The 25,259-nt window shown below is 42.4% G+C and overlaps 1 protein-coding gene across 1 annotated transcript in view; it reads left to right on the top strand.

Moving 5' to 3' along the window:
• The first annotated feature begins 1,872 nt into the window (after window positions 1-1,872).
• Window positions 1,873-25,259, top strand: part of UGT8 (UDP glycosyltransferase 8) — a 42,877-nt gene continuing 19,490 nt past the window's right edge. Inside the window, exons 1-2 of the mRNA XM_035325630.1 lie at window positions 1,873-2,251; window positions 19,837-20,660. Coding sequence (XP_035181521.1) covers window positions 19,839-20,660 — 822 coding nt within the window. The 5' untranslated portion in view covers window positions 1,873-2,251; window positions 19,837-19,838. The remainder of the gene's footprint in view (window positions 2,252-19,836; window positions 20,661-25,259) is intronic.

Raw genomic sequence — 25,259 nt, 5'->3', positions numbered from 1 at the left:
CAAATCTGGAATTAATGCAGTATTTCTGTATTTTTATGAGTATGACATAAACTCCAGCAGAAAGACAACACAGTTCTGCAAACAGAAAACAGCACTCTCCAAGATCTGAACTGTGGAAGCAACGTTCTCTCTTTAGTTAGTATTAAATAGTATGTAGTAATTAAATTCAAAATGTTACCATAGCTGTGAGACATTTTCAGTAAGAAATTCCATGAAAAGTCTCTTAAATGATTTTTTACCGAGGTCAGATAAGTTACTTTATTAAAATTCCCCAGATAACTGCACCAATAGCTACTTTTGGGCATTTCTATTTCCACAGCGAGAACAGCTTTATTGAAGTTGCTAACGAAGAAATGAGAAGAACACTCAGAAACATGCAGGAAATATGAATACATTTCAGGGAAGCCTCAACAAAATTTACATTTGGTTCAAATCTAGTCTTAGGCCCACTGTTAACCTAAAAGTGGATTTGTTTAATTTGGATATTACTAAGTCAATTATCACTAGAATAAGACAGTAGTTCAGACATTCAGAGAAACTGAATTTATTCAACCATTACCTTCTGCCTTTAACTAGCATTACAATTTGAATTTTATTTTGCCTGGAAATAACAAAAACTTTCAATACAATAATGTCTCTATATGATTGATTCTAGAGCATTTAACTTCAGAACCTGATTTGTAGATGCTCCTCAACACCTACCTTAAAGCTAAATGCCACTATTAGCTTGTAGGATCTGGGTATCGCCCACTAAAGCCTAACACCTGATTTAATCTTGACTAGATGTCATATGGGGCATGAGATTTGAGTAACTTTAATGATTGGTTTTATATGTGGGAAATGCAAGAGCTCTTAAGATGTGCCATGATGAATATCGTAGGAAGCTCTATGTCCCAAATACATGGGATTAATTTAAATAAACTAACCTTTCATTTCCTTTTGTAAGCCGTCTTTACTAGAATGGAGATCAATTTAAAGCTTATGTTGAGTTTTCTTATCGTGGCATTCTTCCACCTTACCTAAAGATGGATGATAAATTTCATTAACTTTCTTGCTTTGGCTGATAGGACTTAAACCTCCACTTTTTTAAAGGAGCAACTTGATCTTCAGTCACATCAGAAAGGCTACCAGAAACTTCTTTTCCCTTGAAGGTCATTATAGGAACTTCATCAGGAAGGAGCATTTACCTCAATAGGCCCCCCAAAAAACACTTTTTAACTTGCAGCTCAATCATGAGGAAAAAATTGTTTTTAAAAGGTGTGTGGTGGGTGGGGGTGCGTGTCCCGTTCACTCACAGAATTTTGTTCTGTCAGCTGTGAAAATTACCGTTTTGTTAGGTATGTAAGTTAAAATAAAGCCACAGACACATACAAAAATAATTATTGGAGAATTACCAATAGCATTTACATTTTGCCAGGTGGTAGTTGGCAGCCTGCTGTAAGGTTTGAGGATGACAGAGGAGAGGGAGTAGAAGTGCTCTATGCCCTTTTAGTCAGCTTTCCCCAAGCAGGGGTCACAAGCAGTAGGAACCTCACATTTTCGGCAGGACAAGGGACCGTGCATCGCTCAAGGCAGCTAGGATCGATTAACCAACCGTAATTAACTCTAACGCACCGGGAAGACAAAAATTAGGAGCTCGTGAGCGCTTGTGCCTCATGTTTTTACACAACCGCCACGAAGGGAGCCGGGCGTTGGGGCAGGACCCAGCCGCCCCGTGAGGAGGCGAGGAGCCCCCGGAGGCTGCGAGGAGCCACCTGGGCCGCTCCTTCCTCCTCTTCCTCCTCCTCCTCCTCCTCCCGCCGCAGCGGGGCCGATTGGCGGAGCCCAGCCCCGGTCCCACCCGCCAGAGGCGTGCCCAGGGCACCTGCCCCGCCGGGAGCCCCTGCCCGCCGTCCGGGGCGAGGGGGCAGTGCATGGGGCGGCAGGGCGCCCGGGGACCCGGACAGCGGCTCGCCGGTGCCGGCCAGGGGGGAGCCTCCGCTCGTCTGGCCCAGGGGCCGCCGCCGGCTCCGGGAAGGTCGAGGGCAGAGCCGGGGCGGCGAGGCGGAGGGAAGGGATGAGAAGTTGAGGGAGGACGGAGCGGGGGTGCCCTCTCCTCCTCCCGGCCCCGCCGCAGGTGCAGCGGAGCCGCAGCGGAGGGGCTCCGCGGGGAGCAGGGCCTGGGCTGAAGGGCGGCGAGCGGAGCCCGGAGCGGGGGGCAGCGGCGTTAACGGAGGCAGCGACGAGGAGAAACGGCCCCGAGGAGAGAGCGGTGAGGGGGCCGGGAAGCACCCCGGGGTGCCGGGTGGGCAGGGAGCGGGATGGCAGGAGCCGCAGGGGAAGGGAGCAGCGGCTATGCGGCGTCCCCCGGGGAGCGCCGTGCCCTTGGTAAACTGCCGAGGGGCGTCGTTTTGGGGCGAGGAGGGGCTTGTGCTCCCCCTCGTCCCTGAGGTGAGCCCGGGCTGGCGCTATGAGGAGAGGAGGGGGCAGCCCCAGCCACCCGGAGGCGCCCGTCGAGCGCCCCAGAGGCGGTGAGGACGGGCCGCCGGCTTCCTCAGCCCAGGGCAGACGCCCGGGAGAAGTTTTGGGGGCTAAATGGGGGGGGGGGGGGGGGGGCCACAGCAAGTGTTTGGGGTCGGGAGACCTTACCACGAGGGGCCTGGGCTGCCCTGCTCCCGGTGGGTGCCAGGTGATGTCCTGCCCCGTCACCTCTGTGGGGTTTAGGAGGGAAGGAGTTAAACGGCGAAGGGAGTGCGTCAATAAAAGTCACGGTGTTTGGACAGGTATTAAACGGTATCGTGACTTTCGTGGCTTGTTTACACACTCATCGTAGTATGGAACAATAGGAAATCATAAAACAAAAAAAAAACTGTTTTGTGTGCTCTTTGGGATTGCCTAGGAAGAGCAGCAGTGGATAAGTTTAGTAGAAGATAATCTTAAAGGTCTTTCCCCCAAAGCAAACACCTTGAAAGTAGTATTTTTGCTCTTCATGCCGTGACTAGGATTCTCAGTTTTCAAAGTAATTAACATGATATCAGTTGTTTCTAGATTTTTATTCTAAAAATGGCCTGAGTTATGCTTCCTATTGGAAACTGCCTGCTTGGTTTTCCAAGCAATTATCACCCAAGGTCACTTAAAGTATTATAGCTGAGCTAGTTTTATAGCACTGACACAACACTGTATGCAATTAACCTTTACTTCACATTTCCTTGTTGTTGTTCCCTTGCTCTAGTCATTGATCCAGACTGGGTACTGCAGTGATGTGTTTTTTTTTTTTTTTTTTTTCCTAGAACTACTAACAAGTTTGTGCTAGGGTCTTAAATTCTTCCAAATGGCTTTCATGCCGTTGTGAGCTGTCTTTGTTGAAAGAGTTATCTGTGAAATAGTGGGGAGTGGGCATGCATTGCTTGCATTTTGTTCTTGACCTTCGTGCAAGAGAAGTCATATGCTTGAAACAAGAAATCCATTTCACTGTGTCATGTGTATATTAAGTATAGGGACTCTAAGGTGAGTCTGAGTCCACTGTAACATGTCTAATCACATTAGGGTCTCCATTAATACCCCTTAGTTTTTATATTCTTAAAGCACACTGAGCTCAGTTAGGTTGTTCCCAAATAGGATACGGACCAAGAGACCTGCAGGTGGAAGAGCCTCGGAGATATCCTGGCCTCCTGGTTGTGTGTGGGGCTGGGCTCAGCTGTGCCACGCAGGGCAGAGGGCAGTGGGTCAGCTCTGCGTGCTGGTGGCAGCTCGGTCTGGAGCGTGGCTGCAGGCTGCTGTTGCAGTTCAATGGAGTTGCCACTGGATTTGGGCTTGGTCTAAGGTCAGGAAGGATGCTGCTCTAACTGTGGATTGGTCCCCTGTAAGGCACTTAGGTAAATTAGTTCCTGTCTAGAGAAATTGAATGTAGTCTGTGAGACTTCGGTGCCATATTTATCATATCTAAAAGACTTGAGAGGTTATGCTCTAAGCCTGGTCGACCATTTGGAACGGTAAGCGTATTAAAGGATTCACCTGGAGAGTTGTGTTTGAGCTAGCAAATGAATGCTGGGGGTGCTTTGGGACTGTAACAACATAAATTAGTTTGTAAAGAAAAAAGAGAATTTTCTTCCAAATGTCACATGATGCAGATTGACTTGATGGATTTCTAGAAATATATTTTATTCCCAGGACTAGAAAAACAATCAAATTTGTGTCTTCTCCCTGTGGTGTGTTACAACACATGCAGACCTTGAGTAAGAAGGTGCTGTGGCAAGCCTCGTATCCCCAAAATGATGCCACCGTGCATCAGTTTGTGTATGGCCTTTTATGGCACAGGCCTGTTGAGGCTTGTGCGGAGGATGTGCTCTGCTGAAACACTCCTACCACTTCAAGCGCCTTCTGCAATTATACTAATAACTGTAATAAAAAAAATCATTTTCTGACTTTTTTATTTTCTAATTGACCTTCCTGAGCCTGAACTGAGTTAACTTCTGACTTGAACAGCTGAGTATTTTGTTGCCAACACCTAACTTCCTTTGTGTTTTCCACTTTGGGCTCCTTGAGGCGCATCTTTCCACATCTCTGTTTTTGTCAGGCGTCTTGCTTTAGACTAGTACCAAGAACTCACATCAGTTTATTTTTATCTTGAACGAGTCCCTTATTGCGTATTTACTAGAAAAATCACAGTACAGCTTTAAAAGCTCTTGAGACATTTGTTGTAGGGTCATATTGAAGAGATGGTTACTAAAGTAAGAATCTGTTCCCTGCAGCTCCTAACTTAACAGAAATGCTTTTATTGCCCTTTCAGTATTAGTGATATTTAAGAAGAGAGACTAGAACTGGCTGACAAATGCTGATACGTGATAAGCATTTGAAATCATTCACTCTCTCTTGCTTGGAGTTTTATCCTTTTAAGAACTTTTAGCATAGGTGGTTGCTTTTTTTTTTTTTTTTTGGAAAGTATCTTGGGCTTAAAACTGACATTCTGATACAGACCACAGTGTTGTTTATGAATAGGCATTTTAGAGGGCTCTTCTGCTAGTTTTCCAGGAAGTAAAATACAGTAGCATCATTTAATAGAATTCTTGCTCCTAAATCATGTGTTTTCTTTTTTTCTGATTACATGGAAGGTTTTTTTTATTGCAGTTCTTTACTTGGCTCCAGTGTACTAGAGAAGTAGAGTCCCTTTGGAAGCTTTTAAAATTGTGATGTTTTAACATACAATGTTAAAATGTGTTCTCAACCCCTAAATATGTTGGTATTCTTACAGATGCTTTTATGAAATAATGTACTTGTTTAGCTGTTAGAATGCACATAACTGTGTCTGGGGCTAAAGAACACATGCAACATCCTTGCTTGAATATTGAACTCTTGGAAATAGTATTTAACACTTTCTACAACTGGCATAGCTACTAGCTCAGTTCAAAAAAGTTCTCTCTGTGGGAAGTAATCCAAAATGGGGAAAAAAAATACTCCAAAGATTGCTTTTTAAAAAAAACGTTAAATATAACAGTTATGATTTAGGGGTTAGAGAGGAGTTGAAAGACAGTGTAGTTTTCTAAGCATTATGGGTCAGAGTTGCTCCTTACTACAGTTTCTTGTAAGTAGCACAGTTGTCGTGCACATAACTTTATTCCTATAGTAAAACAAGTAGAGCTTTCCTCTTTGTTCTCTGCTGTGCTTTCCTTCTGTGAATGGATGGTTCAGCTTCATGAGAAGTGAGTGATCTTAGAGTGTTTTCCCCTCCTGCTCAACAACTGAAGGGAGAATTTACTGGGAAGTCAGGAATTTAATAGCCACCTTCAGGTTCTCCACTGAGTTGGAAATGAGCCCTGTTGAAATGGTGTGCTTTGTAAAAGAACAAAAACTGACAGAATTTTCTTGGTGGGGTAAAGCCCTCTCTTTAAGGGGAGGTAGCAATGTGAATGTAAAAGGTAGAGTTCCTTAAATTAAGGCAACTTAACTAGAAAAATTGTTTTCACCTATACATTAACAGCAGTCCTTTGGAAGTTGACATTTCATACTTGTGTTACACATGGGAATTGACTGCATAGCTGTAGTAACCTTCACACATTAAATCCCTGGTTCAAGGACTAGGTTGTAGCTGCATTTTAATCAGTGCCTTCACATCTGCTGAATTTGGAGTTTTTTTTTTTGTTTTTTCACCAACCTGGAAGTCATTTGACTTTCACATAAGTCACACGAATAAGGTTTTGTAATTTAATGCCAAGTACACTGATTCATAAAGTCTGGGTGTTTAAAAAAGGGCTGTATTGATTTTCAACAAAAGCATGGCCAGGAGTTGCACTGCTACTTACTTGTACTTAACTTTGTTTTCAGTACTTCTGTGTTACCCCCCGATTTAATGTTTAAAATGAGAGATTTCAAGTTCAGAGGAAAGTCAGATACTTCCTAGCTAACACTGTGAAAGAAGCATATGGGTCTGAATGAAATGTGGGTTAGGAACAGGGATTTTGGCCGGAGTAGTGCTCTGAACATTACAAGAACTTAGCAGCGAGGAGGTGCACAGCTTGCTTTTGAGGAGGAATGGGCAGTAGAGCTGCGAAGCCCGCAGTGCCTGACAACTCAGCAGTGTGGCTGGATGTGCTCTCTGCAACTTGCAGCACCTGGAGAGGGAATGTACTCTTCTCAACTCACTTGTGCATTTCTCCTCTCGGCTACACCTTTCCTTGAACTTGCTGAGACTGCAGATATAGTTATTCATTTGAATCTCTTTTGTATCATGAAAAAAAAAAGTACCTCCTACCCCCATCACAGTTGATTAAATACTGTTGTCTAAGATGAAACATGGGAAAAAGATGCAAGGAATAACAAGGCAAACACAGGAGATGTGCCAAATACATTAATATTTCATATTGCTGGAAACGATATAGTGAAATACTCCTTCAAATGAGTACTTAACTCTGTTTTCCCCCATCTCACTCGCTGTTACTGCACTGCAGAAGTAGTTTGTTCTGTCTCAGACTAACAAGATTCAGAACTTTTTTATGGGATAGTCGTTAGAGAATGTAGATGTTGCGTGCAAGTAGTTAGTGTTTATTCTGTACGTTTTCTTGGGAAGCCAGTTTTGCCAACTTACAATGTAAGCAAGTGCTGAAAATTACTTCTGTATAGCATGGGTGTGCTGAGACTTAAACTTGGACCTTAGTGGCAGTACCTTGAAGTGCATTCTTGACCAGGAGGTTGCTGCCAGTGAAGATCTCGCGGGTGAAGTTTGGCAGTGGCAGTACTCAGGATAGGGCATGTGCTGCAGATTGTGATGCCTTTGCAGGAATTTCCCTTGGGGGAAGGAAAGGCTGTGGTGCCTGCCGAGTCAGCAGGTGCACAGAATTACAGAACTGTTGGCTAGAAGGATCTCTGGAGGCTCTTACACAAATTTCCACTCAATGCAGGATAAGATTGGGTCAGCTGTGGCTGTTTCTTTTATCCAAATCCTGAACAGATCCAAGGATGGAAATCCCACATGCTCTCTGGTAACCTTTTCCAGTGTCATACTGGCACTTGTTAAGCTGCAGTTTGTGGCTGCTGTTCCCTGTGGTAAGAGCAAACAGATAGCTAAGGAGTTTGGCTAGGAAGCTAAAAGGGAACATCTGAACAAGTGGATTGGTAAGATAGAAACAAGTGCATACTCCAATCACAGCATTATTATTGTTTTTTTTTTTTTTTAAACCATTGTACCTCTCAGGTTGCTGCATGTTTGCCAAGTCACATGTGTGTGTGTTCCTGGTGGTCTTAGGGTATCAGCTGAAATTCTATTTATTGCTTGTGGGCCACGGGTAGTGCTGGCTGCAAATACTTGTGGTATAAGAGGTGCATCAGTTCTTAATGCACTGAGTGTGCTGCACTGATACTCTGAAGTGAGCTACAGGCCATGTAAATCTTGCTGCTATTCTGTACCTTGCTGTAAAATGAGATTTGAATCTCTTCTCTTTCTTTCTAGGGTTCCCTTCCACTAAGCCTGTTACACCTGAGGGAAATTGGAGGTCACAGCAGTCTAAATAAAACGTGTATGCCATATAAATACAAAGAAAGACTTGTTGTAGAATTAGACCGTTGATTAAACCTTGCTGGTCATTGAAAGATTGTTATTGCCTGTCCCTGGGATACTTCAGTGAGGTCAAAGAAACTGAACCTTCAGAGCTGTGCCTTTATGTATGGTGTTACTTGGGTACAGAAGTCTCACATGAAATAGAGCATATAATACTCGTGGGAAGTTTTGTTTACAGAAATTCTTCATTTTAGAGAGATGGAAAATTTGAGGTGATTTTAGTAACGTGACTGGATAGGTCAGCCTGCTCTTTGGGGCATCCATTGCTTGTGGAGTCTAGAAGTCTGTACATGAGCTATTAGTATAAATCCTGAGGACTTGCATGGAAATTCACCCACATTTGACTATGAGAATTTTCATTTGAAGCTTGAGGATGTTGTAAAAGGGATCCTACTCTTCTGTATGCTATGTCTACCTTGGAAATATAGCAGCTTTAAGTTACAATCTTTAACCGTTGTAGTGATATATTATTAATTTCTCTCCCCTGTGATACTTTGGCAATTGCTTAGCTTATTACTTAACTTTATTTTCGTGAAAGCACTCAAGAAGATTAGAAGACTCCAAATTATTGTAATCTCACTTTTTTAATGGAATAGTCAATTTTGCATCGTTACCATAATTTTTAACTTACTGTAGACTCTCAAGTTACTTCAACAGTAGGGCTGTAGTTAAGAGAGCATGTTTGTTATAAACCACCATCAGCTATTCCTTATTACACAGTGGTAGCGTTCAAAAAGTCCTAGTTGCTTTCCAGAAGTGGTTTAAGATGATCCCATCTTCCTGAAGGTGGAATTTCACTGGGTAAGGATAGGTGCATGAGCACTTGTACAGCACTTGGTGCGTATCTGGATGGCTCCTTGATTTGTTTTGGGTTTATACCCAGGTTGACCTCTGTGACTCTTGTTCTTAGAGCTGCAAGGCATCTTTATCTTGACTCTGGGTTGGATCCAAGTTCCATTTTTCTTTAATATTTGTAAATTAACAAGTTATACTTAATTCTTGGATTGTCTCAATCTTGTTTTTTAAGAGAAAAAAAAAAACTTAGCTTCAGAAAGGAAACAGTCTGAAGATATAATACAATTCTTGGCCACTACTGATACTAGAAACTGGCAGGAAGCTTCTGTGTATTTAAAATTGCTTATGCAGTAGCTGCATAAGCTTGAGTCTTTTCTTAACCCTTGCTGGAGTGCAGTTTGTACCTCTTAAGAAGGTTCCTGAGCTGATTTTTGTCTTCTGTCATTCTGATAGGCCTTTAAGATCGGGGGCATGAGCATTGTATTCAATAGGAGAAAAGCAGTTGTGTGCATATTTTTTCTCTTTTAACTATCGACTCATACTAGGAGTTGGTTCAAAGTGGACACCACAAAGCATGCACATATCTGAAAGCAGAAATTAAAAAAAGAAGTAACAAAAACCTGCCTGTCGATGCAAACGTTTCAAAGCACCCTAATGCTGAACAGACTGTCCAAGCTGGATCTCGTTGGAGTACAAGTTGTTGCTGCATATGATCTCCAGCAATGCAATTAATTGAGCTGAATAAGAGGAAAACATTTTTAATAAAGTATTTTAACTTTGAATAAAGTTTTATTTCCCACTGCAGTAACAAATGAGCCATGGTTTCCCTTGTGATTGTTTGTGTGGCTTATTAAAATGTAGTTATTTGCTATAGGATGAAATCACAAACAGAACAAAGAGTTACTCAGTGCTTCTAGGTGTCATGTGATGGCGTGACCAGGGAGAGGGAGAGCTTGTACCAAGCTGAAGCTAGCTGTAGTGAAAGATGAAGCATCCCCCTGCTCTTCCAAAGGATTATCAAGGTTGGAATAAAATCCCCATAAAATCTTTGTTTAGAAGGAATATATTGTTTCAGATAGTGAGGTTTGTTTGAGGCAGACTTTATGCTTGCCCGAGGTCTCTTCCAACCTAGATGATTCTGTGATAGCCTACCTAGGCTTGATCACATCAAGTTTGCAACAGTGCACTGCAGTTTCTTCCACCCTATTCTTTAAAGAGTCATTTTACCAAAGAAGAATCTTGGCACTGATAAGTGTTTAAAAGTAGGTAGGTTTCACTCACCCCCTTCTTTCTTTTTTGATGCTTAGTGAAACCAGTATTTCAGCTTGTGTCAGTGAGAAAGGGAAGGATTTTTGGGTGACTTTTCCTCCCTCCTAGTGAAATGCTCGGCCCATTGGTGGAGGCATCCCTTTCTCTTCTCTCTCCGCAGGTAACAGGATTTATTCGTTTTCCTCCCTGACTTACAGCTTCAGTTCCTGATGGCACAGTGTTGCATGTGTTGCCATAAGCTACACCAGGACCGTGCCATTGGGAGAGCACTCACTTTTTAGGGACAGATTCACTCACAAGGAATATAGGTGTTGCACTTCAAAGCAGGTGACTTGTGCTGTGCGTAGGCAGCACAGGAGCTGGGGGTGAAGTAACCCCAGACAGCACAGAAAAGACCTGCATAATATGGGGTGTTACTGCAGCGGAACCTGAGCCATCTGCACAGATGAAGGCGCAGGGGTGTCGGAGCAGCCTGCTGCTTCCTCAGGTTTCTGTGCTGTGCTTCCTTCTTGTATTGAGGCCCAGGGCAGCACGTCAGCTCTACTGCCACACCACATGTGCTGGGTTTCCTCCGGTCCGGGCTCAAAACAATGAGCTGCCTGCTGATGTCTCTGCATGTCCCCTTCCAGCCTCACCCCTCCGGTGGGCTGCAGGTCCCGTGTAAATGTCTCGGCACACAGCAGAACAAAAGACCACTTGCTGCTCTTGCCCTCTTTGCTCTCATTGGAGTTATTAAAATCCATTCTTGAGTTGCTGTGAATTGTTGATCGAGCTTGTCGGCTAGCCCTAGGAACATGAGTATTTCAGAGGCTGAAAAATCTTTAGGGAGCTCATTTTCATGCAGTTATTTGGGCGGGTGCCTCTGTCCCTTCCAACCAGAACCATTCTATGAATCGTTTATCCTGAGGTGAATCTCTTCGTGGCCAATGCTGTCAATATTGCAGCATTATCATGCTGAGGTGTGTCGGTCTTGCTGTGGTTTATGAGTGACTTTGTTTAAAAGATTGAATATATTACTGTTAATAACTTAGCAGTCTTGTAGGAATTTTTAATATATTCATAGATGATCTTTTTAGAGATAATCAGTCTTTTCAGATGTTTAGGATTATTCTTCATGGCCACGAAGTTTCTAATTACAGCAGTTATTTCAGAAAGCCGGTGGTGAAGTGCTAGCAGGAATGTGACCTCAGTCACTGTTGGTCTATGTTCATCTTAATAAGGCATTGTCTTATATACGAGTTCTATTCCCATGTCATCTTTTTAATAAAATCTACCTACTAGCATGTCTATTCAGTGTTTTGCCTGCTAACTCTAAAACCTGTATTTTTGAATATCACCTTTTGAGTGACATTTTTAATTTACTTTTTTTTTTTTTTTGCAGAGCTCTTAAAAAGCTTAGGTATAACCCTGTCTTTAATAAAACCTATTACACAAATGTTACAAAAACCCAAAAACCTGTTACACGAGCCCTCACTGAAAGGGCTTCATAAATCAAATAGCTTGTGGACTCCTTCATAACTGCTTTGCTGTTTGCATAAGTGACACAGTGGGTCTGTGGTGGACGCTTACAGCAACCTCGTCATGTCTGTAAAACTTCCTCTCAGCTGTAGATGTGGCACTCCTGTAGTCATGGAAATGCTTCAGTCACTGAGTAAAAGAATGCAGTAGTTGAATAAACTGCACAAAGTAAGTGCAAAGGCGGTCCCTGTTTGTGTGCACACCATTTCTTTCTAATCATTTCCAATAACATCTTAATTTATTCATTTGGTTGAAACAGGAGCCTGTAGTTACAAGCCAAATCTCAATACTTATCTAAAACATTGCAACACAGAACAACAACCAGAGCATGCACTACCTCAGTAATTTGTTGCAAGATCTATGATAGGAAAAACTGAAGAATATAAATCTGAAAGTTCTGCAGTCCTTGTTAACAGCATCTCTTCCTAGACAATGTATTTCGCTGTTCCACGGCTCTGTACGTACACAAATTTCTGATGCTTTCATCTCTGAGAGCACATGGGGTGTTGAGTAGCAGTTACTTCCTAATCTTAAGCTGCAGTGTGCTGCCTGCAGTCAGTTTGTGGGCCTGATTTCCTTTAATGCTCCTAAAGGATTATGGCATCATACTTCCTATTACCTACAGAATACATACAGTACAGTGAGTGGGATTATAGGTTTGAGTGTGTTTTGCAATTGCCAGCTTTAAAGGTGTAGGAGTCAACTTTCAGACTGAAGAACGGGGTCTTGTCTTACCCTTATCTGCTATGTCACTTTATTTAAAAATCTTCGTGTGTCTGTGATGATTTGATCCTCTTCTGAATATGCTATTACATATGATTTGGTCAGTGAGTATCTTCAAATTGTGGCATTTCTGTATACCAGTGCTTGACAAGAAACACTGAAGTGGGCTGGTATTAAACGTTAAAGAAAATGTTTTGAGGGGAACCTGAAATTTTATTTTTATTTTTTTTCAAGTGATGTCCTGGAGGACATCACAAATAGAAAGGAAGACCTGTTCTTTTATTTGTTCGCTTTTAATTTGTTCATTTATTTTATTTGTTCCTTGGTATAAGTAATGCACTGCATTCATGCTTGTGTGTGTATATATATTTTGTATTTTTGTTGTTAATACCACCAATTTGCTTGTGGCTGATAGAGCTGAGGCTTGCTTTGGTTGCATATATTTTATTACTGAATCATTCTGTGAGTAGTGTTAGAGAACCATTTATTTGTTTTGGAATATCTTCTTCCTCTTTCAGCTTTACACTTAAGTGTAAATGGTTTTTGTTAGTCATTCCTGGCTATCTTGGGCTTGATAAAATGCTTTGCTTACAGGGCCTTTGGTCATGCAACTGGCTCTGTAGGGCTTGGCTCTCTATTTGTTTAACTGAAATGTTTACAAGCCTGTGGAGGCTGGATACCATTTTTTATCTGTGAAACTGTTTAATAACAGTGAAAGCAAACAGATTTACATAAAATAGGTGGATGTTGATGGGATTTTGAACAGGCAGTGCAGCACTGGGGCTCCAATAAATTGGGTAACGTGGGTAACGTTTCAGGTAACAACCTGCTTTTTGGCCCGGCTCACGCTCCACTGCCCAAGATAACCTGTGCTCGCTCTTTCTCCTCTTTAATGCTTCAGTTTTATGAAGAGCAGTAGTAACCCACAGTCGGTAGCTGCCAGTGCTTTACGGGGAGCTTCTGGTGCTCTCAGTAACCTGTTGGCTTTCAGCCACAGCCTAGAGCAGCCTTTAACGCACCGTGCTTTCCACAACATGTTTTTTTTCTACAGCTAGAAGGCACACTATCTGAAAACCATGTTGCGTGTGTTGATACCTGTGATTGGCCTCAGTGGGACTGACTGCTGAGGTGACGCTGTCCTGCTTATTGTCTTGCTTATGGTTCTGATTTCTTGCCCCCAGGTGGGGGCAAGATGTGAGCTGGTGGGTTAGGTGATGTCAAATCTGACTCGGTGATGGAAAGCACCCTGCTCTGCAGTGTATCCCGATGTGGAACCTGCATAAGATTTGCAACTTGTATTTCAGTTTATTCAATGATAAATATGCCTCATTTCTTTGTCCAGAAAAGTTTTCTGTTTTCCTGCCTTTTCTTCAAGTACATTCAGGTCATTCATGAGTTGACAGCTCTAAAAGTAAGGTTTTTATTCTCCTTTCTGAAATGCTGAATTTTATATAACTAATTGATAGTAGAGAGAGAGGACAATACTGTGAGCAAGGCTCAGGTGATAAATCTGTATGTTACAAGGACTCTGTTAGCAGTTTGCAGTGAGTGCTGTTTGCTGAAATGCACATAAATCTCAAATTCCCCATTTTTGGTAATTATACTTCTGTGACGCACCTCATTAGCTTCCCACTTGCAGCTAGTCATTTCAGTGCTAATCAGCATTTGCACTTGGGCTTGCAGAGGTGAAAATCTAGTTGGTAAGCCTGCTTTTTTAATGCGTTCTGGTATCTGTTAAATTGTAATGAGAAATTGGAAACCTTCGGGTAAGATGAGAGTGATCAGTGGCTGGAAAGATTGCTCCTTTGCTGTCAGTGCAGTGCTGTTATTTGGTATGAAGGGCACCTTTCTAGGTCCCAGTCTTCTGACCAAACTGCCCAGGTAAACTCAGCCAACCATAGCAAATCTAAAGAAAGGTTGAAAGGAACGAAAGGACTTGAAAAATTTGCTCCTGTCACGCAACTCCACGTCTGTAAACTTTATTCACTTCTTTGGAAGCGGGGAGAGTTATGTTATTAGTGACTAAAGAGTACTGCTTTACTACTATGTGTAAGTACTGCTTGCTTTTTTGAGCAGTGTTATCTATTCTCACAGTTTGAGTTCCAGCTGTGCTGAGTGCCAAGGTGCTTGAGAGCTGCTTTGGCTTCTAGAACGGACTGCTCTTGGGGGGGGGGGCCGCCCCAAACAAAGAACAAAACAAACAAAAAAAAAACAGAACCACACTGAAAACAGTATTGCTGGCTTGAAAATGGGTATTGCTGGGAGATTCAGAAATAGGCAGGTAGGCAGCCAGCGGAAGAAACCAGAGAAAAGTCCGGGTTTTAATTACAGGGTGGTTAGCATATTGTTAAGGGTTGGCAGTAAATCTTCCCTTCGGTATGTATTTCAGTGCTGTAACTGACTTGCATAAATTATGAATATGGATGATTTAAAAATATTTTTTAGGATTGAAATACAAACATAGTATTAGTTCAGTTTTAAAATACTAATTTAAGCATTAAGACTTTTTTGTATAATTCATATAAACTTAAACGTCACTCCATTTCTGTTTCCAAATTTTCCTGTGTAGGGCCTTCACGAATAAAACGCGGAATTCTTATCTGCACAGTCACATTTCCTGTTCTCAGTCCTGCTTTGTCTTTCTGGGTGAATAGTAACATGTTCTGTTAACGTAAAAATAAACCAGGAATTAGAACTCTTAATCAGCTGGAAACATCCCTTCAACAGTCCTCTGTGTAGGTGCTTGGTTTTCTGCAGCCCACATTAAAACTTGTACTTTCTCTTGCATTTGTAAAACGGCATGCAAGTCATTAACTTTATGAGAAGCCATTGGAATAGGTTTAATGTTTAACTTCTTGGTGTTTCTTTAACTTCTTCCAAGAGCTGAACTCCTTACAGACAGCAGTTGCTTTTACTTGTATAAAGCTGCTCCTGACATCTCCTTTTTCTCCATAACTGTTCTTGTTTTTTGGCTGAGAGGAGTAAAGGGTTTCCATTCAGTGGTAACTGTCTTAAGTATTTTAAAAATAATAATAAAATTGGGTTTTGTTCTTTCTTATTTTTATGCCTTCTGCTATAAAAGGCCATTATATGCCACCAGAAGGAAATCTTATTCTATGCAGGAAAATTCTAGGCAGAAAGATTTAGGACAGAGGTAGAAAATGTTTTTTATATTATTAACTATGATGGAGAAATGTCATCCTCTGGCTTTGGCTTTTTTTTTCCTTCCTACTATACAGACACTTGACAATTCCTTTTCATAGGATCCCTCGGATCCAGCAGCAGAACACAGTGGTGCTGGATGTTGATCCCTTTTAGATATTTTGCCGATGGCTTATTCCGGGAGTTTGTGGATGATGGGTTGCAGGGAGAGGCACCATGTTCCAGTTTCGCTGGGCTGGCATCAAAATGAGCCTTGTGGCTCTTGGAGGTGAGCCGAGTTGGAAATTCCCATCAAGATGGGCATCAGCAGCTCTCTGTGCCATGCTGGAAGTACCTACGGTCTCCAGAGAACTCCTGGCTGATGGCAGGGAGCTGAACACACAGAATTGTGTGTTATTGCCAGTGATAGCTCACTCAGTGTCTGCTACCTGGTCTGCAAAATGGGAATTGGGAGCATGGTTAGTTGGTGAACTGAGTGCTGTTGCATATTGCCCTTGCTTGTGCTCGATGCAGACCTTGCAAGCTCCCAGCCTGGGGCTGGCCAAGGGATGAAGTTACGAGGCCTCATCCTGGGGGCTCCCACCACAGGTGGAGACTTCGGTTGAGTGCAATACAAGGTCAATGCCATTGCTTCCAGTAAAAAATGTCCCTTAGTGGGCATTTGTCTAATAGTGTCCCGTGTTTATTACCTCTGTGGTTTGGCAGGCCCTGTACGTATATTTTCCTGTCCCTGTGGAAGATGGTTGTGTTGAAAAGGGGAGCTCCATCACCAGCATTTTGTAACAGTTCTGAGTAGTGAAGGTGCTGCGAGGCTTCTAGAGAGGAGTGTCATCTGTTATCATCAATACACAGCAGGAGAGGAAAAACTAATGTTTCATAACTGGTTGTAATTATATTGACATATTTCCATGTTAGCTAGCTCGTGCTTTATGGGAGGCTCATAAAGATTGTCGTTCAATGTATTCTCATTTAAAGCAGCGCTGTGCAGTGAGAGCGGGGATCGGAAGAGGTGGTGTGGTACTGTAAGCATCCTAAGGAAGTGCAGAGGTAATTCTGGGTGGCTTTTGGTGGCACGTGCAGAGATGAAGCAGTGGAAAATACGCCTTTGGGCTAAGTATTGTACCTGCATGCTCACTAAGTCGTGCTGTGCTTGGAGCCTGCGTCAGGTCAGGAGATCAAAGTACAGCATGGGGCTCTTGCATCTGGCAGCCGGTTGGATCACGGAGTGCCCTTAGGCTTCTGATACCTCTGATTCCCAGTGATCTCAGAAACATTAACTGTTTCTGCGTTTCCCAATCCATTTATGGTTTTGTAACATCCCTGTTGTTGACAGAAGCAGTAACTTATACCACGGGAATGCTTATAGCATGAGGAGATGTAATCAATAGTTTTTTCTTCCAAGTTTGACTGATCACTTTCCTTTCGTATTTCATTGATCAACCATTTTTATTTAAAACCAAGCTTACGTAGTGCATGCTGTCCTCCAGCGGCATTGATGGCGATAGCTGAGCCCGCAGTGTCTGTGCCCGCAGTGAGCCATGCACCGGGACGGGCTCGTCCTTCCCCTACACAGCCCCCTGCTGCCCTGTAAAATCCGTCAGTCCCACAGGTGGGAATGAAACAAGGGGAGTAGTGAGGTAATTAGCAGGGGCCTGGGTAGTCACATCCTTAAATCGGGAGCTTCCGGGTGGGCAGCTGAGCCTCGTGGGGTGCTGCATTTTTATTTTTATTTTTTTTAGAAAGCCTCCAGTGGAAGCCAAGGCCTGGACCCAAAAGGCAATTTAATGCTTTAAGTGGTCTGTGAGATGTGGCATTTGTGCTGGAAGTGTAACCAGTGAGAAGTAATGAAGCCATGCAGTACTGGACTCGTTTTTTTTCTCAGTGTTGGTGTTATCATTCATTTTTTTGTCAAAGCTTTAATAGTTTTTAGGAAAAAAATGGAGAGGCAAGCTGTTTCTCACGTAGAAAGAATGCTTTTTTGAACTTTGGAGAATAAATAGGGCTATTGTTTTGTTTAATTACTGCTGTTTGCAGGGGAGGAGGTGTTTTAGGGTCACTTCTGACACCCTAATTGAGGCAGCTTAGCAAACAACTTGATCTCATCCAAAGTCAGAAAAGAATGCAACGCAGTAAAGATTTTAAAAGCCACTGGTAATATTTGCAGCAGGTAACTTCCTCTCTCTTCCCCGTAAGTGTTATCTTTGTAAAATTGAGCTTTGTGCCTAGAAACAGTGAAGCTTCTCCAAGTTCTTCCCAGAGTGGTACTTCAGCCCATGGATGTGTTGTATTCGGAGGATCTCAGTGAATTCTTCGTGCTTCAGTTCTTTACTACCTGCTTGTGGGTAGCATAAGATTTTACTGTGGCTCTTCCTGGTGTGGGCTTCTTTACAGCAAAAGGAGGAAAAAACATCTTTGCCCGTGTGTACCTGTGTGCGTAGGCACATGGCTGCTGGTGGTAATAAGTTGGTAGGATTTTCATAAGCGCTGGTCAGTAATCTCCTAGGTGGTGGCTAATGCTCTCTGAAGACAAGCGTGGAACAGATTTTAAGTGCAGTAAGAAGACTTCTTACACGAGAGATGTGATTTAAATAATCTATGTACCTTGTTGTAATTCTGCAGCTTTGTTAGACTCCGTGTGCTTACAAAAGCTTTGAGGTCAAGGAAGCTGCAGAATCTGGAGTAGGAAAAAAATGGGACATAATTCAGAAAGACCCACATTAGATTGTAGCAATACAATTCAGGTGCTCTTTTGGTGAGCTGGTAATCCACCTAACATTACCAAAAACAAACAAACAAAAAAACTAAGCAATCTGTAGGAGGGTTGCAGGAGAACACTAAGGAGATAACAAGGCCTGAGTAGTAGCATTATCAGTTTCTGTACTGCTTATTTCTAAAGGACACTCTAACAGACTCCTGTTTCCACATAGGTTTGGTTTGGCATGAGAAAAGAGCAGATTGTTTGGTTTGGCTTGTCCTTGATTCCCTGTGCTAAGAGGGTTAATGTGACTGAGGGGCATTCTGACATGCCCTCTCCATGCTTGTCATGAGCTTTGTTTTCATCTGGCTTTATTCACCAAAACACAAGGAAAAATCTTTTCCCATTCCCTTGAAGCCTGCTACTGTCAAGAACTGCCTTTAAAGTGATGTTGTTTTTGGTGTAGACTAGAGTTCATGCCTGAGTATCTGTGCAAGTGCCAATTAAAGCAGCTGGAGAGTCCAGCACTTGTAGAAGTGCTTCAGTGGAGGTTGATGTGGATGTTTGTGTATGTGGCATAACTCCCTTTATTTCATTTGTTCTCATACACAGAGTGCAATTTTTGAGAGATTAAAGTAGTCGCGTTGGTTCTTATTGGTAACATCTTCCTGCCAGCTTTCAATTTTCCATCCCAATGTGGCTGATCAGTGTTACACTAACCAATAAAAACACTGCCTGAATTTCCATGTCATTTCCATTCCATGAATTTCCATTTTAGAGGAAAAACCTATCTTCTTAATTCTTACTAGCTTATAAGAAAATAAAACAGCAGAAAATGCCATCCTTAAATTAGAATGGAAGCCTGAAGGCTGTGAGTGTCCATCAGAAGCACTTGCAGCAGAAGTGCTCATAACCATGTCAACAGTAGGGGGGTGTGGGTCTCGGTACAGTGAACACAAACTAAAAAGTAAGAATTGTCATATTAGAAGTTCCAGTTCAGGGTGAGAGACTGAAATGTATCTGTAAAAGTGTTATATCCTATGCTGAAAGGAATAATAAATGACACATTCATCCTTTGGATCTGATGCGAGAATAAATGAGGAATTCTAGACTTTGGGTCTTCACGTGTGCTATCAGGAATACTTAATTCACTCAGTATATTACGATGACAGTAATGCAGTTGTGATTTTAAATATAATCCCGAACGTAGCAGGATCTGGCTTTCAGAGCTGACTACAAGATCTTGTAGCTGTTGGTTTGCATATATAATTCAGAAGCAACGTGTGCAGTATCTCCGTGGAGGGTACCAGCCTCATCGTCTGTGTCGGTTCCCCTGCAGTGTACTGCAGGTGCCCTATCGATGTCTGTGCTATAAGAAGTCTTGTCTACTCTCTGTTCCAGATGGAAAGGGAGGAAGGGGGGAAAAAGCAGACCTTGCTGGAAAATGAGCACTACCACATGTATTCTGAAGCTTAGCGGCTCTGTTCTTCCCCCTTGACTGTTGCAAAGATATTTTTGAGATAGGGAGATGTGATTACCTTTCATGGGTCTACTGAGTTACATTACATAACGTTTTTTCCCCTAATTTCTAGGTAATGTACCAACCTGTTTTCTGTTGATGTAATGCTTCTATTTTTTGTTTCAGCTATGAAGCCGTACACTCCAGCTTTCATCCTCCTGTGGAGCGCTGTTGGGATAGCAAGGGCTGCCAAAATCGTTGTTGTGCCGCCAATTATGTTTGAAAGCCATCTTTATATTTTTAAGACTCTGGCCTCAGCCTTGCATGACCAAGGTCACCAGACAGTGTTTCTCCTCTCTGAGGGCAGAGAGATTCCTCCATCTAATCACTATAGACTTCAGCGCTACCCAGGGATCTTTAACAGCAGCACCTCGGATGACTTTCTCCAGTCCAAGATGAGGAGTATCTTCTCTGGGAGACTGACGGCCCTGGAACTGTTCGATATCCTGGACCACTATTCCAAGAACTGTGACATGATTGTTGGCAACCAAAACCTCATGCGTACCCTGAAACAGGAAAAATTTGACCTGCTCCTGGTAGATCCCAATGAGATGTGTGGATTTGTTATAGCTCACCTTTTAGGGGTTAAGTACGCCGTCTTTTCCACTGGCCTTTGGTATCCAGCAGAAGTGGGTGCTCCAGCTCCCCTCTCTTATGTTCCAGAGTTTAACTCGCTACTCACAGATCACATGAACTTATTTGAGAGGATTAAAAATACTGTTGTGTATCTTATTTCAAGATTTGGAGTCAGCTTTTTGGTTCTGCCAAAATATGAAAGGATAATGCAGAAATACAAGGTTATGCCAGAACGGTCCATGTATGACTTGGTTCATGGATCCAGCCTGTGGATGCTTTGTACTGATGTAGCACTGGAGTTTCCAAGACCCACGCTACCAAATGTTGTTTATGTGGGAGGAATCCTAACCAAACCGGCCAGCCCGCTGCCAGAAGTAAGGTTTGCTGAGCTTTACAGTAATTCCTGTGGTATCTGGTTTACCTCATATGATGAGTGGCGGTTCTAAGCAATGAATTTTAAAAGGGATTGGTATCTTGATGTTTTAGAGCTCGTTTTGTTTTTTCTCAGAGGGAATGAATATACCCCTGAAGTAGTTGGAAGTGGCTTGGGGCGGGGGGAGAAACTGGAATGCAAACTCATCAAAATTAGTCTTTTGTGGTTGCAGGAGGTATTTTTCTTTGGAGTTAAGTGCTTAATAATAGAGGAGAGGAGAAGGCAGTATACACTAACTTGAAAATTACTTCTAACCAAGTGTGGGTTAAAATAGAAGAATGATCAGGTGAAGAAATTTACACTTAAATAAGCCCATTAATAGGTTATACCATCTTTAATTTCATGATATTAGTGTTTTTAGGGAAAGTTTGCTTCCTTTGGTTTGATAGGAAAAAATGTCTTTAAGCTAGCTGTATAGATGCATGAAGAAACTATAAAATTGAACAAATGGAGATGATGTGAGTTGACTTAGGAGGCACCAGTGCTGTATTTGGATAAAAAAAGCTTACTCTTATTTGCCATCAGGTAATGAACTTCAGACTGAAATAGTAATAGTGGATGGATAGATTCCAGAAATCCTGGCTGCTCAGATTAATAATTAAGCTTGATTAATACAGTGTACCATGTGGTCTTGAAACCTGATAGCCAAGAATGCCTTTGTGCAGCAGGAACACAATAGTGAGTGTGACAGGCAGAACAAAATTTCACAGAAGATCATGTCATTTGCACTTACTATTTATCTATACATAAACAAATAGATCTTGATTTGGAGTTGATTAATAATAGACACTTCTGGCTGAGCAATAGGTAGGTAGATCTGCACCACTTGCCGACTTGCTTCTGAAAATGACTAATTTGGCCTTTGCTTTTTGCATGAGAACTTGCAGGCACACTTTTCATCTGTTTTTCCCCCAACAATTGGTCTTGGAAGGGTTGTTTTCTCTTCTTTACACTTCCTGTTCTGACTTAGCAGTACCTTTTTTCACCAGTTCAGGAAAACATCAGACAGTTCTGCTTCAGGCTGCAGGATTTGGAACGCTGTACCAATTCCCTTTTTTTTCTTTTTCTTTTCTTTTTTTTTTTTTTTTTTTTTTTTTTCCCCTGCTTAACTTCCGTTGTGTTTGAGCACTTGCTGAGCTTTTTGAACATGCAGGAGCTTGTCTGATAGTATGCTACTATCCAGTGAATCTTCCTAGAAATTCAGAAGTGGGCAGACTTTGTGTAGTCTTGGCACAGATTAGGGCACTCCCGTAGGTAGCCTAACTTGCAGGAAAGCAGTCTTCTGGCTTTTTTCTTTTTTTTTTCCAAACTTGCTGGAAACAGAAGTGTTGAGGTACTAACAGCACTGTACTACTGTTCTTACCCAAGCCATCAAAGTGGTTCCAAAGAGTGTTTATCAATATGGTGATAAGCGTGATTTCTATATATATAAATGTGTATGTCTTTTTTTTTTTTTTTTTTAAGTTGATAAAAAAGGTGAACTCTCAAATGAGGATTTGGGAGTAAGATGGCTGCTGCAGATTCCTGCTTGGAGCAAGGTCTGCTGCTTTAGGATAATTCTAGGCCTCCATTTAGGGCATGGTCTCTACCCATATCTCTTTGTATTGCAACAGGAGGAGGATACAATTGTCTTCTATTGTTGTTTTTTGGAGAACAAATTCAGGTTAGGGAACATCATATTTTGCATGGTTTTCATTTGATGGGTCCCCATAACAGGTAGCCTGTTAATTGTATTAGTGAACAAAACAGTGCTTCTTTAACAAGCTCTCCCTTAATGTATAGATATGTGTTTAGAAAGTGTCTAACTAGTCAGCACGCAGATACCCTGAGATAGCAGATTAAAGGTGGTCTTGTGCTGTCTAAACAAAGTTCAACCATACTCTCTCCAGGATGGCCTTTCTGACTGGATTGAATTTCAGCTGTTCATTTTCCAAACTGATATTTTCTTTTTCTGTAAGAAGAAAAATGTCTGTTCTGTTGCATGATAAATTTGGGTGCTGTCATCATTGTCTTTTATGGTTTCTTTGGATTGGTCTTCAGGGTGAAAAATCAACTGTCCCCAAAGCAAGCAGAAATTTTCTATAAAATGAGATGGAAGAATATGAAAAGAACAGTTTTACTTTGCTGTTTTACTATAGGGTTATGCCTATACCTATTTGTGTATAAAAATGCATGTTTATATACATACACGTGTCTATACACACATACAAACATTTACATGTATATACATTTTTAAACCTTCTTGAATCGCTTCTGTGTACTTCCTGAATTTGCTCTGGAACCATGAATGTGGCTATGAAATGTGATGGGAGAAGACGGAACCGTAAGTAGAATCTTCAGTGTAATCAGGCTGCCAGTGACCTTGAGGTGGGCCTATAGGTAGCGTGTGTACTGGCAAATATTTATTGCAGTGGGGTTAAAGGAAGAAAAACACAAAAGCCAATTGTGATTATTTATGAACGAAGACATTTTTGCCTTCTTTTCAGTGCTACTGGGCAATTCGTTCTTATATTAAGTGTGGGCTTTGATTAAATATGAAAATGAGAGCATTTATCTCTTATCATATCGCTTATCCACGTTTATGCTGCTATACATAATTCCACTTCCTGTGGCACGTATTGTAGGTAAATTGGGCAATCGGATTCATTTTCTAGATAAAACTCACATCTTTCACTGTACTCTGTCAGATGAGAAGTGGCTGGCTGGTGCCGTGGCTGCTTTCAGCTGCTGTCCTGTCCTGGGGCTGGAGCCCTCACCACAATGGCTTCGGCAGCTTTCTGCCTCGTGCCTGAGGCTGAGGCGGCCACGGAGCTGCCTCAGCAGTGGCGACTGGGCTGGAAGGAGCGCTGGGTGACAGGGCTCCCCCTGCCCAGAGGCTGTGGCTGCCGGCCTCAGGAGGATTGGGGGGCTGCCCAGAGGCCAGGGCCTGCCTCAGGAGGGCTGGAGGTGGCTGCCTGGGGCAGGCCTGGTCTGCTGGGGGAGGCATGGGGGCAGCTGTTGGCCGTGGCGGCAGCCTGCTGTTTGTGTAGCAGAGAGGGGGAGACCTGACTCTTGCTTTGCTCTGTTTAATCTACGCTAATATTTCTGACTCAGGGCTGTGGCAGGGTTTTGTAAATCCCCCAGCTGCTCCTGCGTACTGCATGCTGGCTCTGTTTGTGGAGTACTCTTGGTGCACGTAAGCTAGATGGTTTTTGGAGGATGCTAAACTGAAAGCTTAACCGGTATAGGGGGTTAGCCTGGCCCTCAGCAGAGAGGTGCTCTGGCAGGAGGTGACTGAAATTTACAACAGTGACAGATTTCCTCCTCTGTTCTTCTGGTCTTTGCTGCAGGTAGATTAAGCTCGGGGTAGGCACAATGCTCCCTATAGTTAGAGGTTGTCTTCTGTGGTGGCTGCAGAGCTGTGCTCACTGGTAAAAGTGCATGGATTTCAGCAGTGCTTCTTGCATGAGTGCTGTGCTCTGCGGAAGATGAGAAGACAGTTCATGTGCCTGCTCTTGTTACCCATAAATGAATAGAAACTTACATATGTATGGCAAAGAGTCCATGGTTTGTACAGGTAATTGCAAAAATAGCGCTTTTTGATTTGTTTAAAGGGGTAGGCTTGCCTTAAAAGGCCCAAAGCTGGAGACAGACTCTAAATATCAGTCTCTAAGGTCAGTGCTGACTTAAAATACTGAGTGTATGGTGTCACCTGTATTTTCTGGTTAGCTGGCAATGGCAGCTAGGAAGAAAAAGGCTCCTCTGCCACCTCCTTGTAGCACTTCTCCAGGGGGATCCTGTTAAGCTAGGTGAAACTGGAGTTCTGAAGTAACGCACGTTTTAAGAAACAATGGGGAAACCTCTACTGTGGCATCGGTATCTTGTGAGTAGGTTGTTAGGTAGTTAGACATTAATCAGCCTGATAAGATACGTCCTTGAATAAGGGTAGAAACCCTATGGCTCTTCTAAGCAGCAATGTCAGGAAATACCAACTGTGTAGTCAGGGAGGGGCAAAGGGCACTGAAAATGAGGAGGGAACTGTGCTGCAAGAAAAGAAGGTAAACATTATTTTGAAAGACTTATTTAGATCAACCAGTTGTCTCTACGGGTGTGTTGGGACATAGATTGGATCCCACAGTTTGGATACAGTTGTCTGTGAGATCATCTGTATTAACATTTGTCAAAAACATCACTGAAAGTAAAATCATGCATACTGTCTGACATGCAAATTGAGCTTTTCTTTCTTCATACCTGCACAGCTTTTAAAGCCTCTTAACTGCTTTTGTAATATCCTGCTTTAGTTTATTGCTGATCTTGAGGCACTTTTGGACTGAATGGCACTTATTATTGCTATGAAAAGAGAAACAAACATCAGTTTGTTTTTTAATTCTCTTCTACCTGAGTAAATTTATGCTGCAGAGGATGCTCACATTTCAGAAGTAAAAGCTATCCTTTCAGCCATAGTTGTCATCAAATAGTAATTAGAGTAATTTATTTGCTCCTCCCTGTAGATCTCTTATCTAATCTTGCTACTATATTCATCTAGATCTAGGTAACAAAT

The sequence above is a fragment of the Oxyura jamaicensis genome, chromosome 4 (assembly GCF_011077185.1).
Source record: "Oxyura jamaicensis isolate SHBP4307 breed ruddy duck chromosome 4, BPBGC_Ojam_1.0, whole genome shotgun sequence".
NCBI classification, from domain to species: Eukaryota; Metazoa; Chordata; class Aves; order Anseriformes; family Anatidae; genus Oxyura; species Oxyura jamaicensis.
This window is presented reverse-complemented; position numbering and strand designations above follow the sequence as displayed.